General features: G+C 48.1%; 2 protein-coding genes across 2 annotated transcripts in view; both read left to right on the top strand.

Annotated features, from left to right (window-relative positions):
• The window catches only part of ERBB3 (erb-b2 receptor tyrosine kinase 3), a 23,890-nt gene extending 15,597 nt beyond the window's left edge, over positions 1-8,293 (top strand). The window contains exons 18-29 of the mRNA XM_032291078.1: positions 368-487; positions 613-711; positions 920-1,105; positions 1,973-2,128; positions 2,878-2,953; positions 3,145-3,291; positions 4,303-4,400; positions 4,492-4,683; positions 4,828-4,899; positions 5,687-5,987; positions 6,162-7,171; positions 7,492-8,293. Coding sequence (XP_032146969.1) covers positions 368-487; positions 613-711; positions 920-1,105; positions 1,973-2,128; positions 2,878-2,953; positions 3,145-3,291; positions 4,303-4,400; positions 4,492-4,683; positions 4,828-4,899; positions 5,687-5,987; positions 6,162-6,688 — 1,974 coding nt within the window. The 3' untranslated portion in view covers positions 6,689-7,171; positions 7,492-8,293. The remainder of the gene's footprint in view (positions 1-367; positions 488-612; positions 712-919; positions 1,106-1,972; positions 2,129-2,877; positions 2,954-3,144; positions 3,292-4,302; positions 4,401-4,491; positions 4,684-4,827; positions 4,900-5,686; positions 5,988-6,161; positions 7,172-7,491) is intronic.
• Positions 8,294-9,097: 804 nt separating this feature from the next.
• The window catches only part of PA2G4 (proliferation-associated 2G4), a 9,761-nt gene continuing 3,449 nt past the window's right edge, over positions 9,098-15,409 (top strand). Inside the window, exons 1-7 of the mRNA XM_032291086.1 lie at positions 9,098-9,596; positions 11,743-11,871; positions 12,162-12,267; positions 12,473-12,542; positions 12,812-12,904; positions 14,425-14,488; positions 14,729-14,807. Coding sequence (XP_032146977.1) covers positions 9,509-9,596; positions 11,743-11,871; positions 12,162-12,267; positions 12,473-12,542; positions 12,812-12,904; positions 14,425-14,488; positions 14,729-14,807 — 629 coding nt within the window. The 5' untranslated portion in view covers positions 9,098-9,508. The remainder of the gene's footprint in view (positions 9,597-11,742; positions 11,872-12,161; positions 12,268-12,472; positions 12,543-12,811; positions 12,905-14,424; positions 14,489-14,728; positions 14,808-15,409) is intronic.

Here is a 15,409-nt window from a genome sequence, read left to right as displayed (position 1 = left end):
AGTGAAACTCCGTCTCAAAAAAAAAAAAAAAAAAGAAAGAAAGAAAGCACAGAGCACTGTATAAAAGGTAGTGAAGGTGGTAATGGTATTACCAACTCTCCCTAGCTGTCCCTTTACCCCACTTCTTGGTCCTCCATCAAAGGGAAAACCCAACCCCTTTGATTCCTGATCTCATGAGCACAAATAACTTCCTCAATCTTCAAGGTCTGTTATTCCTCAATATGCCTATAATGCTTTCCAGGACTAACGATGATTTCTCTTCCTGCCCTTTTGGCTTGCTACTTTTGGCATTCACCTCTGGGGAGAGGGTTGGAGTGGGACATGGGAATGGTCTTTCCTGAGTACCTCCTTCCCATTTGCTCCTTAGAGCATAGAGCCTCTGGACCCCAGTGAGAAGGCTAACAAAGTCTTGGCCAGAATCTTCAAAGAGACAGAGCTGAGGAAGCTTAAAGTGCTTGGCTCGGGTGTCTTTGGAACTGTGCACAAAGTGAGTGACCTACAGGAATTCTGGAGAGGTGGGGAAAGCATCTAGGGCAAAGGGGTGAAAGATTTTTGCAAAGGACTGACCTAGGGAGAATGACCCTATGCTGACTCCTATCCCAAACTTCCCAGGGAGTGTGGATCCCTGAGGGTGAGTCAATCAAGATTCCAGTCTGCATTAAAGTCATTGAAGACAAGAGTGGACGGCAGAGTTTTCAAGCTGTGACAGATGTAAGTGAAGGGTATTCTGCATGTCACTAGGAGAGAGGACAATATTAGATATAATCATGTAGAAGCATGGTCCTGTGCTTCTCAGCAGCTACTGTGTTAGCCACATTGATGCACTTGAATGTTGGGGGGGTCCCCTGGGCTGGCTATGCACATGCTGAGTGTATGTGAACCTGCTGGTTTCCTAGATAACACCTTTTGTGTCTCTTAGCATATGCTGGCCATTGGCAGCCTGGACCATGCCCACATCGTACGGCTGCTGGGACTATGCCCAGGGTCATCTCTGCAGCTTGTCACTCAGTACTTGCCTCTGGGTTCTCTGCTGGATCATGTGAGACAACACCGGGAAGCACTGGGGCCACAGCTGCTGCTCAACTGGGGAGTACAAATTGCCAAGGTGAAAGGAGCCTGGAGGAGTTCTGTGATAAGAACTGCTTGGCTGGGGGCAGGCCAGGAAAAAGTGGAAAGGTTGAAGTTCTGAGAGGTAGGGTCCCCAACCCCGGGCTACAGGCTGGTACTGGTCCATGGCCTGTTAAGAACTGGGCCACATAGCAGGTGAGCGGCAGGCAAGTGAGTGAAACTTCATCTGTATTTACAGCCAGTCCCCATCACTTGTATTACCGCCTGAGCTCCACCTCCTGTCAGATCAGCGGCAGGATTAGATTCTCATAGGAGCGTGAGTGACCTCTATTGTGAACTGTGCATGTGAAGGATCTAGGTTGTGCACTCCTTATGAGAATCTAACTCATGCCTGATAATCTGAGATGGAACGGTTTCATCCCAAAACCAACCCTCCGCTTCCACCAGAAAAACTGTCTTCCACAAAACCGGTCCCTGGTGCCAAAAAGGTTGGGGACCACTGCTGAGAGGTACCTGCAAGATTTGGGGGAATTCCAGATCTCAGTGACGGATTCCCCCAACTTTAAGAATACTTTCTGGCCGGGCGCGGTGGCTCAAGCCTGTAATCCCAGCACTTTGGGAGGCCGAGGCGGGTGGATCACGAGGTCAAGAGATCGAGACCATCCTGGTCAACATGGTGGAACCCTGTCTCTACTAAAATTACAAAAAATTAGCTGGGCATGGTGGTGCGTGCCTGTAATCCCAGCTACTCAGGAGGCTGAGGCAGGAGAATTGCCTGAACCCAGGAGGCGGAGGTTGCGGTGAGCCGAGATCGCGCCATTGCACTCCAGCCTGGGTAACAAGAGTGAAACTCCGCCTCAAAAAAAAAAAAAAAAAAGAATACTTTCTTCCCCTATATCTACAGGGTATGTACTACCTTGAGGAACATGGTATGGTGCATAGAAACCTCGCTGCCCGAAACGTGCTACTCAAGTCGCCCAGTCAGGTTCAGGTGGCAGATTTTGGTGTGGCTGACCTGCTGCCTCCTGATGATAAGCAGCTGCTATACAGTGAGGCCAAGGTGAGGTGACACAAAGGGCTGGGTAAGGTGGCGGGGGTGGAGTGAAGCATGGGGATAGGGAGCAGTCAGTGGTCTCTTCCAGAGGCAAGCAGATGCTTCATGGTAAGTTCAAGGAGAGGAGGCTGCAGATGGCCAGATATCTTAGTTCAGAGAGCAACAAAGAAAAGAATGATCAAGAACTTGGGTGGAAAAAACCAACATGAAAGATGCCCAGCAGGAAAAAAAAAAAAAAAAAAGAACTTGGGACTTAGCTGGGCATGGTGGCTCACACCTATAATCATAGCACTTTGGGAGGCTGAGGTGGGTGGATCACGAGGTCAGGAGTTCGAGACCAGCCTGACGAACATGGTGAAACCCTGTCTCTACTAAAAATACAAAAATTAGTTGGGCATGGTGGCATGTGCCTGTAATCCCAGCTACTCCAGAGGCTGAGGCAGGAAAATCTCTTGAACTCAGGAGGTAGAAGTGGCAATGAGCTGAGATCACACCACTGCCATTGCACTCCAACTTGGGTGACAGAGCAAGACTCCATCTCAAAAAAAATAAATAAATAAAGGCTGGTCCAAAGGTAGTGAGTATCTCAATTGATTGTTCACAGTCAGTTACAGATCGAACTCCTTGTTCTGCTGTTTCCCCCCTTCTCACTACTGCACTTGACTAGTCTTTAAAAAAAAAAAGAACTTGAGACTTGGAAATGTTAAGAAAATTTGTGGAAGTAAACTGGTGATACCTCTATCTTTAATCCACAGACTCCAATTAAGTGGATGGCCCTCGAAAGTATCCACTTTGGAAAATACACACACCAGAGTGACGTCTGGAGCTATGGTCAGTGCATCTGGATGCCCTCTCTACCATCACTGGCCCCAATTTCAAAGTTACCTTTTGAGACCCTCTCTTAGAATCTTAGAATTTCTAAGCACTTCAGATTTTTGTGTCAGATCAGGTTCTGCCTTCCCTTCACTTCATGCCCATGTCTACTATTTTGCCAGTGACTACCCCATTTCTTCCTTCACCAGGTGTGACAGTTTGGGAGTTGATGAGCTTCGGGGCAGAGCCCTATGCAGGGCTGCGATTGGCCGAAGTACCAGACCTGCTAGAGAAGGGGGAGAGGTTGGCACAGCCCCAGATCTGCACAATCGATGTCTACATGGTGATGGTCAAGTGTGAGTTACCTGCTAAGCCCAGATATTTTCTTTTTTTTGAGACGATGTCTAGCTCTTGTCGCCCAGGCTGGAGTGCAATGGCACAATCTCGGCTCACTACAACCTCCACCTCCCGGGTTCAAGTGATTCTCTTGCGTTAGCCTCTGGTGTAGCTGGCATTACAGGCACCTGCCACCATGCCCGGCTAATTTATGTATTTTTATTAGGGACGGGGTTTTGCCATGTTGGCCAGGCTGGTCTCAAACTCCTGACCTCGTGATCCTACTGCCTCAGCCTTCCAAATGCTGGTATTACAGGTATAAGCCACCGTGCCTGGCCTGACCCCAGCTATTTTTTGACTTCCCTCTGTACTCTTCTTATGGCTCTATTCCCTTTTTTTTTGAGATGGAGTCTCACCCTCTCCCATACTGGAGTGCAGTGGCATGCCCTTGGCTCACTGCGACCTCTGCTTTCTAGGTTTAAGTGATTCTCCTTTCTCAGTCTCCCAAATAGCAGGGACTACAGGCGTGCACCACCTAGCTAATTTTTTTTTTTTTTTTTTTGAGACGGAGTTTCGCTCTTGTTACCCAGGCTGGAGTGCAATGGCGCGATCTCGGCTCACCGCAACCTCCGCCTCCTGGGTTCAGGCAATTCTCCTGCCTCAGCCTCCTGAGTAGCTGGGATTACAAGCACGCGCCACCATGCCCAGCTAATTTTTTGTAGTTTTAGTAGAGACGGGGTTTCACCATGTTGACCAGGATGGTCTCGATCTCTTGACTTCGTGATCCACCCGCCTCGGCCTCCCAAAGTGCTGGGATTACAGGCGTGAGCCACCGCGCCCGGCCACCTAGCTAATTTTTAAAATATTTTTAGTACGGCCAGGATTTTGCTTTGTTAGTCAAGCTGTAAACTCCCAGCCTCAGGTGATCCACTCGCCTTGGTCTCCTAAAATGCTGGGATTACAGGTGTGAGCCACTGCACCTGGCCATGGCATTCCCTTTCATGTCTCTACCTCCTACATCTTACCTCCAGGTTGGATGATTGATGAGAACATTCGCCCAACCTTTAAAGAATTAGCCAATGAGTTCACCAGGATGGCCCGAGACCCACCACGGTATCTGGTCATAAAGGTGAGTAGGGAGTAGGAGGTGCTAAGGAAATTTTAAAAAGGGGGAGTTGGCTGGAACCAGGATTTCCCCTAACAATCACCTATCAATATAGAGAGAGAGTGGGCCTGGAATAGACCCTGGGGCAGAGCACCATGGTCTGACAAACAAGGAGCTAGAGGAAGTAGAGCTGGAGCCAGAACTAGACCTAGATCCAGACTTGGAAGCAGAGGAGGACAACCTGACAACCACCACACTGGGCTCCGTCCTCAGCCTACCAGTTGGAACACTCACTCGGCAACGTGGGGTAAGACAACTTCTAATTACCCAACACTTTGCACCCTGAGCCCTCACGAACCCTACAGAGACCCAGATTAACTACTCAAAGGCCCCCATGGTGAATGTAGATTTCTCCCTTCACCTTAACCTTGTCCTTATTTTTTCATCCTAGAGCCAGAGCCTTTTAAGTCCATCATCTGGATACATGCCCATGAACCAGGGTAATCTTGCGGAGGCTTGCCAGGTAAGATCGGTTGCTGAGAGGCTCGGTTTTAGGATCAGATTGAGAGTAGTATGGAAGACATTAGAAACCTTTGAGGTTTAATCAGTGTCCTGAAAACAAGAAGGCTGTGAGGGCCAAGCACAGTGGCTCATGTCTATAATGCCAGTACCTTGGGAGGCCGGGTGGATGGATCACCTGAGGTTAGGAGTCCGAGACCAGCCTGGCAATATGGTGAAACCCTGTCTCTACCCAAAATACAAAAATTAGACAGGCATGGTGGTGCACACCTGTAATCCCCGCTACTCAGAAGACTGAGACAGAAGAATTGCTTGAACTGGGAGGCAGAAGTTGCAGTGAGCTGAGATTTTACTACTGCACACCAGCTTGGGTGACAGAGACTCCGTCTCAAAAAACAGAAAGGCTGGGCACAGTGGCTCACGCCTATAGTCCTAGGACTTCGGGAGGCCGAGGCAGAAATATCACAAAGTCAGAAGTTTGAGACCAGCCTGGCCAACATGGCGAAACACTGTTTCTACTAAAAACACAAAAATTAACTAGGCATGGTGATGGGTGCCTGTAATCCCAGCTACTTGGGAGGCTGAGGCAGGAGAATTGCTTGAACCTGGGAGGCTGCAGTGCACTGAGTTTGTGCCACTGTACTCCAGCCTGGGCAACAAGAGCAAGACTCCATCTCAAAAAAAAAAAAAAAGAGGCAGTAAACAACCCAATCTCCTTCTAAACAGATGTCACTTCTTTCTTCATCTGTGTAAATCTCCTTGCATTATTTTTGGTTTATTTTCTTCCTTAGGAGTCTGCAGTTTCTCAGGGCAGTGAATGGTGCCCCCGTCCAGTCTCTCTGCACCCAATGCCACGGGGACGCCTGGTATCAGAGTCATCAGAGGGCCATGTAACAGGCTCTGAGGTTGAGCTCCAGGAGAAAGTGTCAATGTGTAGGAGCCGGAGCAGGAGCCGGAGCCCACGACCACGCGGAGACAGTGCCTACCATTCCCAGCGCCACAGTCTGCTTACTCCTGTCACCCCTCTCTCCCCACCAGGGTTAGAGGAAGAGGATGTCAATGGTTATGTCATGCCAGATACACACCTCAAAGGTGCCTGCCTCTTCCTACGGCTTTCCTCAATTCTTCCTCAAATTCTTCCCCCAGGCTCCTCTAAATTATTTTGTCTTCTCTGATTGTATGCCTCTATATCCTATTCACTTTTTCAAACTTTCCCCTACCCCTATGAAGTTCTTCATATACCTAGCCTTTCTTCTCTACCCTCAGGTACTCCCTCCTCCCGGGAAGGCACCCTTTCTTCAGTGGGTCTCAGTTCTGTCCTGGGTACTGAAGAAGAAGATGAAGATGAGGAGTATGAGTACATGAACCGGAGGAGAAGGCACAGTCCACCTCGTCCCCCTAGGCCAAGTTCCCTTGAGGAGTTGGGTTATGAGTACATGGATGTGGGATCAGACCTCAGTGCCTCTCTGGGCAGCACACAGAGTTGCCCACTCCACCCTGTACCAATCATGCCCACTGCTGGCACAACTCCAGATGAAGATTATGAATATATGAATCGGCAACGAGGTGGAGGTGGTCCTGGGGGTGATTATGCAGCCATGGGGGCCTGCTCAGCATCTGAGCAAGGGTATGAAGAGATGAGAGCTTTTCAGGGGCCTGGACATCAGGCCCCCCACGTCCATTATGCCCGCCTAAAAACTCTGCGTAGCTTAGAGGCTACAGACTCTGCCTTTGATAACCCTGATTACTGGCATAGCAGGCTTTTCCCCAAGGCTAATGCCCAGAGAACATAACCTCTGCTCCCTGTGGCACTCAGGGAGCATTTAATGGCAGCTAGTGCCTTTAGAGGGTACTCTTTTCTCCCTATTCCCTCTCTCTCCCAGGTCTCAGCCCCATTTCCCCAGTCCCAGACAATTCCATTCAACCTTTGGAGGCTTTAAACATTTGACACAAAATTCTTATGGTATATAGCCAGCTGTGCACTTTCTTCTCTTTCCCAACCCCAGGAAAGGAGAAGGTTTTCCTTATTTTGTGTGCTTTCTCAATCCCATTCCTCAGCTTCCTCACAGGTATTTCTGGAGATATGAAGGATTACTCTCCATGTCCCTACCTCTCAGGCTCTGACTACTTGGAACTAGGCTCCTAGGTGTGCCTTTGTTTCCCATCAGACTCTCAGGAAGAGGAAAGGGAGGAAACCTAACAGAGAAAAGTATAATTTTGGTTTGTGACTCTTAACCCCCTAGAAAGACAGAAGGTTAAAATCTGTCAAGATAAAGGTTAGGCCGGGCACGGTGGCTCAAGCCTGTAATCCCAGCACTTTGGGAGGCCGAGGCAGGTGGATCACGAGGTCAAGAGATCGAGACCATCCTGGTCAACATGGTGAAACCCCGTCTCTACTAAAACTACAAAAAATTAGCTGGGCATGGTGGCGCGTGCCTGTAATCCCAGCTACTCAGGAGGCTGAGGCAGGAGAATTGCCTGAACCCAGGAGGCGGAGGTTGCAGTGAGCCGAGATCACGCCATTGCACTCCAGCCTGGGTAACAAGAGCGAAACTCCGTCTCCAAAGAAAAAAAAAAAAAAAAAAAAAAGATAAAGGTTAGGAGTAGATATTGATTACTTTTATAATTCAGCACTTAACTATGAGCCAGGCATCATACTAAACTTTACCTACATTATCTCACTTAGTCCTTTATCATCCTTACAACAATTCTGTGACATACATATTAATTCATTTTACAAAAAAGGGAAGCCGGGCATGGTGGCTCATACCTGTAATCCCAGCACTTTGGGAGGCTGAGAATGGGAAGATCACTTGAGCCTAGGATTAGAGACAAGCCTAGGGAACACAGCAAGACACTGTCTCTAAGTGGGGGGGGGGAGGGGGGGAACTGAGCCTAAAAGAGATTAATTAAGCAGTAGGTCCAGAATGCAAAATCCTCCCAATTCCTGTGCATATGCTCTTACTGTAAGGTGCCAAGGAAGACTGATTTAAATCACAGCCCTTGTAAGGGGCAACGTTTCTTGTTTGCACTGAATCAAGTCTAACCCCAACAGCCACATCCTCCTCCTATACGCAGACATTTCATCTCAGGAAGTGGTGGTGGGGGTAGTCAGAAGGAAAAATAACTGGACATCTTTGTGTAAACCATAACCCACATGTGCCGTGAATGATCTTTACACCTTATCTGAGGGCAGATTCACTAGGATCCCCCAAGATCCACTTTTAGGAGCCATTCTCACCCAGCAGTGAGAAGCTTCCAGGTAGGATAGAAAGAAGACCCAGTTTGACGCCTCTGTTCCTTTGGATGGCGAACTGAGGGAAAATATCTGTTGTATCACTGAAATTTTTTGTTTTGTTTTTATACGTGTCTGAATAAAAATGCCAAAGTTTTTTTCAGCTTCCTGTCTGTCAAATGAAAACATTTCATATGTTAGCTAGATCTGCTCCTCAGCAGTGGACAGTCACCTTTCTGTCTTCTGACAATGCTACTCTGTCCCATGCAGCTTTCTCTAGTCCTATTACTTGTATTTCTGTAGAACAAGCACAACGTATAGTCCTTTGGGGTTTTAGTAGGAATCTACAAGGCAAACAACTGAGAATAACAAAAACAAAGAACCCACGTGCTTGGGGACTTATAAAAAGCCCTATACATGTCCGGTCTCCTTCAGAGGCCAAATACTGAAACCTCCCCATGCTTCTGAATTCATTCTTAGAAAAGTCACCAAATATTTTTATTTTGTTTTTTCACGGTAGGCACTCTCAACAAACAGCTGTCTTTCTGAACACTTCCCTTAAGTGCTCCATCCAGCCTGCTATTGGAACAATGTCATGTTACTTCTTTAGGAGTCCAGCCTCTAGATGGGGAGGCCTTTAAATGGAGGATCCCTCCGGAGTCTGGCTGCCCAATTAGCCCCTGCTCCCAGCACCTTAGGTCTTCTTCCACCTGTCTGCCTCTCCCTGTTCTCTCAGCTTCGCAGGACGACTGGACCGGCTGGGCGGGTTTCGCCAGCCGATCCAGATATCCAAGGAAGGGCGCACCCCGCCTCCCCGCCCTAGGTGTAGACACTACCCACCCGCCGCGGCTCCACCCTTGCCCCGCAGTCTCTAAACCTATTTCCCCGCCGTAGCTCCGCCCCTTTCCCTCAGCCCGCCCCTCTCTGTTACGGGCTCTCGCTCAGAGTTCTCGGTGGAAGTGGTTTTTCCGGGAGAAACCACGCTTCCCCGCAAGCTCCCCAACGGCTCCGCCTTCCCGCCGGAGCCTGACCCTTCCCAGCGTGCCCGGCAATTCCGGCGTGCGAGGCCCTTGGAGGGCAAGGCCCCTGGGCCTGGCTTAGGAGGGCGAGAGGCAGGCTGGGAATTGTAGTTCTCAAGCCCCCGAGGGCGGCTAGAGGCTGGCGGTGAAGAGGACTAGTTGTCCCAGCGTGCCCTGCGCCTCAGCCCGCGCGCTCGCAGCTTCTCGCTCTCGCCAGCCTGCCCGCTCCTTTGCTTGCTCGCGCTTTCGCTCGCCCTCTCCTCGAGGACCTAGGGGACTCTGACCACAGCCTGCGGCTGGGAAGGGGGACAGAGGCGGCGGCTCAGGGGAAACCAGGCTGCAGTGGTGGTGGTAGGAAGATGTCGGGCGAGGACGAGCAGCAGGAGCAAACTATCGCCGAGGACCTGGTCGTGACCAAGTATAAGATGGGGGGCGACATCGCCAACCGTGAGTGCGGCCTCAGGGGTCGGGGAATCAAGGCTGACAGGGAAAGGTGCCAGGCTGGCCCCAAAGGGGCTGGAGCGGAGGGGTCATGCGGAGTGAGCTACTGAGGGGTCCGCACCGGTCCTCTGGGGGCGGCGTGGTGGAAAGACCCGGTGTCGCGCCTGGGACCTGAGTGGCCAGGCCCAGGCTGAAGTCTGTGGAGGTGCGGGCCGGCGACTGGGATGAGAGCAGAGAGGGACCCGTGGCAGGCTCAGACCCGAGGCCGTTTGTTAGGAGGCAAGACAGGTGTTCTCCTGTTCCAATCCTTCAGTCCCGATTTCTGCTTCCTCTGGTTCTGGCAGCGGCGAGGCCACCTCGAAAAGGAAGCGCCCAGCTATTGGCGAGAGAAGCGCCCCTCTGTTTTGTCGATTCTCTGGGGCGTCAGGAGCCAAGCCGGCACGTGTTGCTGGGTCCCCTTGCGGATGGCTGGCCCCCTTCTTCCTCCACTACTGTCCCTGACACTAGCTTCCCTGCCACGTGCTTTGCTGGAGCCTTTCCTTCTTTACTTCAGCTCTTACCCTGGTGGGGGCCCCCTTCTACCCTTGGGCCAGCTAAGGGGACCGTTGGAGAGCACTCCGGGAGCTTCTAACCCAAGTCTTGGAGATATATATGGCTTTTCTTGAAGTTACTCGTTACTACCACCTTTCCAATCTATGCAGGTAACCTTAGTTAACATTCACATTTGTTACTCTCAGTGACTTGACAACTCAAATGTTTTGGCGTCCCGGTCTTATCCCAACCAGGCAAGCTTGCAAACAGTACTGGAAAAGGGAGGACTGATTTTGGGATTGTCACAAGTCATCCTTATTCAAGCTGTGCTCTGACGGTCTCAGCAGTAGCCTGTCACTCTAGGCAGATGCCACTTTCTCTTTTCTCTCTTTCCAATTCGCCTTTCCATTTTACTTAAAACTCAGGGAGATACAAACTGCTTGTCCGTGGGCTTTTAACTGTTTTTTGGGGTTTGTGTGTGTGTGTGTGTGTGGTTTTTTGGTTTTTGTTTGTTGTTGTTTTCTGAGACAGAGTTTTCACTCTTGTTGCCCAGGCTGGAGTGCAATGGCGCAATCTTGGCTCACTGCAACCTCCGCCTCCTGGGTTCAAGCGATTCTCCTGCCTCAGCCTCACGAGTAGCTGGGATTACTGGTGCATGCCTGTATGCCTAACTAGTTTTTTGTATTTTCAGTAGAGACCAGGTTTCACCATGTTGGCCAGGCCGGTCTTGAGCTCCTGACCTCAGGTGATCTGCCCACCTTGGCCTCCCAAAGTGCTGGGATTGCAGGTGTGAGCCAATGTGCCCGGCTTTTAAATGGTTTTAACAGGAAAGATGGTGGGGAAGCAGTATTTAGGATGCCTCCGGTCCTGTGGGTGAAAAGCTGAGTTTTTACCAGCTTTCAAAGTATCACCAAAACTGAGATTTCAAAAATCAAACCTGTGCTTTTTTATAGCACAGTGGACATTTAGTATAGTACTCTGGTTTTTGGTGCCTGTTAGTATTTGAGATAGTAGTTTGAATCAGAAAAATCTCTTTCTTGCAGTTTATAGCTTCAGGCCATTGTGATCTCAGATATAAATTTTGTAACTTTGGCCTCACATCTCTTTGAGATAAGCCATGATCCCCCGAAATGAAACCCAGGGACTTAGGTTAAACCCCTTTGGCTTATACACTTGTTTATGAGGAAATAAGTCTACATAGATTGAGATTCCTAACACCTAATTAGAATGTCTGAGAAAGGAAGGCGGTAACATTTAATAATGCATCAGCTTCGAGTCTGCAATTCTGTCTACCTTCTTGTTGTCCCTGATGCCTATAAATTTCATCTTTTCTTTGCGTGTATGTGGACATACCTTGGCAAGAACCCTCTAAAGTTCATAACTCTGTCCTGTCACACCAAAGGTAGCATCTTTGGAAAGTCCAAGGCCTTGCCTAGGAAGATGGATTGTATATACCCACTTGTCACATAATAAGGAAGGGAAGGGAATGTTGTCCTTTCAGCCTCAGGGCAATAGCACTAGAGAGTATTACAAACTCTTAAGTCCAATTTCCAGGTATTCCTTGGGTGGTAACTAGACAATAAATACATACAAGGCTGACATGATGGGATTCTGTCCTCAGGGGTACTTCGGTCCTTGGTGGAAGCATCTAGCTCAGGTGTGTCGGTACTGAGCCTGTGTGAGAAAGGTGATGCCATGATTATGGAAGAAACAGGGAAAATCTTCAAGAAAGAAAAGGAAATGAAGAAAGGTAAAAAAAAAGAGAGAGAGAGAAAAAAGAAATCCCTCACTGATTTCCCATTTGACCCTTATTTGGTTCTATATGTTTTATTTTTTTCATTGTAATGATGCAGTCTCCACTCCAGCTCTGGTTGAGTTATTTGGAAATTTGGAATGGCAAGTGGGATACAAGCAGTTTTCTTCCTAATCCAAACTGATGAAACTTAAGCAAGTCCCTGAAAACATCCTTACACTTTTCTGAAGGGCAACAGGGCTCCCAGGAGACAGCAAGGCAGTAGGCTGATGATTCTTTCTTTACAGGTATTGCTTTTCCCACCAGCATTTCGGTAAATAATTGTGTATGTCACTTCTCCCCTTTGAAGAGCGACCAGGATTATATTCTCAAGGAAGGTGACTTGGTAAAAATGTAAGGTCAAACTGTTTTTTGGTTGTTGTTTTTTTGTGTTTTTTTTGTGTTTTTTTTTTTTGGCGGGTTGTCCCGAGGGGCTGCCCCCAGCCTGAGGGTGGGGCCGGTGGGGCAGGTCGGTCAAACTGTTTTGAAGCATTTTTCTTTTTTTAAAGCATTTACAAAGTGCTAGTTCCTAATGCAGTACTCTGATCTTGCCTTTCAGTGACCTTGGGGTCCATGTGGATGGCTTCATCGCTAATGTAGCTCATACTTTTGTAGTTGATGTAGCTCAGGTAGGTGGCCTGCTTTTGATCTCCGTTCAGCCTTGGGGGTGGGGGGAATGCACTGCCATTTGCTTCTTATCCCCACCCCCAATCACCATGTAAGTTGAGAGAGTCTCTAGAGAAGCAAAAGGAGAAGGAGAAAGTTTTTTTTTTTTTTTTTTTTTAATTCGCCTGTTCATTAGCTGGCCTTCACATATGGGCTCACAGATATTAACCAGATAGCCAGCTGAGTTAACAAGCTTTCCAGGAAGACACTGATTGCATGTCCTTATCTACAGGGGACCCAAGTAACCGGGAGGAAAGCAGATGTTATTAAAGCAGCTCACCTTTGTGCCGAAGCTGCCCTACGCTTGGTCAAACCTGGAAACCAGGTAAGCTATTTTATCCAATTCCAAATTAGAAAACAGCTTTTTAAAATTAGCTATATTTGGATGGGCACAGTGGCTTATGTCTGTAATCCCAACACTTTGGGGGGCCGAGGTAGGAGGATAGCTTGAGGCCAGGAGTTCAAGACCAGCCTGGGAAACATGGTGAAACCCCATCTCTACAAAAAACATAAAAATTACTTGGGCGTGGTAACATGCACCTGTATTCCCAGCTGCCAGGGAGGCTGAGGTGGGAGAATCAGCTGAGCCTGGAAGATTGAGGCTGTGGTGAGCTATGATCACACCACTGCACTCCAGCCTGGGTGACAATGAAACTATGTCTTGAAAAAGGAAAAATAAGCATTTGCTGTCCCCACAAAACTGATAAGAATGCCAGGTATAAAAGGATTAACACTAGACTTAACATCAGAAAACCCAGGTGTAGTGGCACGTACCTATAAATCTAGCACTTTGGAAGGTCAATGTGAAAGGATTGCTTGAGCCCAGGAGTTTGAGACCAGCTTGGGAAACATAGCAAGACCCATCTCTACAAAAAGAAAAAAGAAAATCCAGGCTTGTGACCAAGTTCTTTCACTTAACAGTCATTTAAATAATTTAACCTGAGACTCAGTTTCCTTGTCTTCTAGATTGGGATATACATCTGCCCTGTTCACTTGCAAAATTTATCAAATTAGACCATCTTTGTGAAAGCACTGGGTAAAATGATATGCAAATACACCTGTTCCTCAGCTTGATGGTGCTTTCAGTAGAAGCTATGTTTTGAGTACCCATACAACCATTCTGTTTTTCATTTTCCATATATTTTGTAAATTACATGAGATAATCAACACTATTATAAAATAGGCATGTTTTAGATAATTCTGCCCAACTGTAGGATGTTTTCTAAGTGTTCTGAGCACAGTTAATGTAGGCTAGGCTATGATGTTAGGTAGGTTAGGTGTATTAAATGCTTTTTGGGTTTTTTTTTTTGAGATAGAGTCTCACTCTGTCACCCAGGCTAGAGTGCAGTGGCGTAATCTTGGCTCACTGCAACCTCCGCCTCCCAGGTTCCAACGGTTCTCTTGCCTCAGCCTCCTGAGTAGCTGGGATTACAGGGGTGTGCCACCACACTAATTTTTGTATTTTTAGTAGAGACAGGGCTTCACCATGTTGGTCAGGCTGGTCTCGAACTCCTGACCTCATAATCCACCAGCCTCAGCCTCCCAGAGTGCTGGGATTACAGGCATGAGCCACTGTGCCCAGTTAAATGCATTTTTGACTTAGTGGTATTTTCAACTTATGATGAGTTCTTTTGAGATGTAACCCCATTATAAGTTGGGAGCATCTATATAAAGTATTTAGATTGTAAGGATAATCGAGCTATGAAATGAAAATCCAGTGAATGAGAATCATTGGTACTGGATGGAGGATATTAGAACGCTCTGTTCTTTTATGCTTCTTATTCTCATTGTAGAGAACTCATTAGCTCCTGATATCTCACCTTTTGTTTGATGTTGTACTTCTAGAACACACAAGTGACAGAAGCCTGGAACAAAGTTGCCCACTCATTTAACTGCACGCCAATAGAAGGTGAGAACAGTTAACAGGGTTGAGGGTCTAAGAATGAGTGGCTTTGCAAAATTCAGGCTTTTGCTCCCTTGAAGATCTATCCTGGCCATAGCCCAGTTAAAGCCAAAAATCTCAGAGCCCTGTGTTTCCATAGCCAGGTACTTTCTCACTGCCTGCCCCTTCAAACTACCGAAGTGGGTGGATTTGGAAATCTTTTGGGGTTCTGGATAGCTTGTTCCATAGGCTATGTCCTGTCTACAGGTATGCTGTCACACCAGTTGAAGCAGCATGTCATCGATGGAGAAAAAACCATTATCCAGAATCCCACAGACCAGCAGAAGTAGGTGCCAACCCCACTCATCACCTTCTACCAAACTAGACTAGTCATCAGGCGTTTTTCTCTACTCCCAGCTGAATCTTGTCTACCTTCTACTCCTTGCTTTCAGGAGTGACCTATTGCTCTTAATATTCCCATTCTCTAGGCCAGGCATGGTGGCTCATGCCTGCAATCCCAGCACTTTGGGAGGCCCAGGCCGGTGGATCACCTGAGGTCACCAGTTTGAGACCAGTCCGGTCAACATAGTGAAACCCCATCTCTACTAAAAATATAAAAATTAGCTGGGCATGGTGGCATGTGCCTGTAATCCCAGCTACTTGGGAGACTGAGGCAGGAGAATTGCTTGAACCTGGGAGGTGGAGGTTGCAGTAGGCTGAGATAATGCCACTGCACTCCAGCCTGGCGATAGAGCGAGATTCCGTCTCAAAAAAAAAAAAAAAAAAAAAAATAGCCGGGTGTGGTTGTGTGCACCTGTAATCCCAGCTACTCGGGAGGCTGAGGCATGAGAATCACGTGAACCTGGGAGGCGGAGGTTGCAGTGAGCCGAGATCACACCATTGCACTCTAGCCTGGGCGACAGTGCGAGACTCCATCTCAAAAAAAAA

Source organism: Sapajus apella, unplaced genomic scaffold, assembly GCF_009761245.1.
Source record: "Sapajus apella isolate SASKATOON/1434 unplaced genomic scaffold, GSC_monkey_1.0 scaffold2, whole genome shotgun sequence".
Taxonomy (NCBI): domain Eukaryota; kingdom Metazoa; phylum Chordata; class Mammalia; order Primates; family Cebidae; genus Sapajus; species Sapajus apella.
Note: the sequence above shows the minus strand (reverse complement) of the source record. Positions and strands in the feature narration are given on the sequence as shown.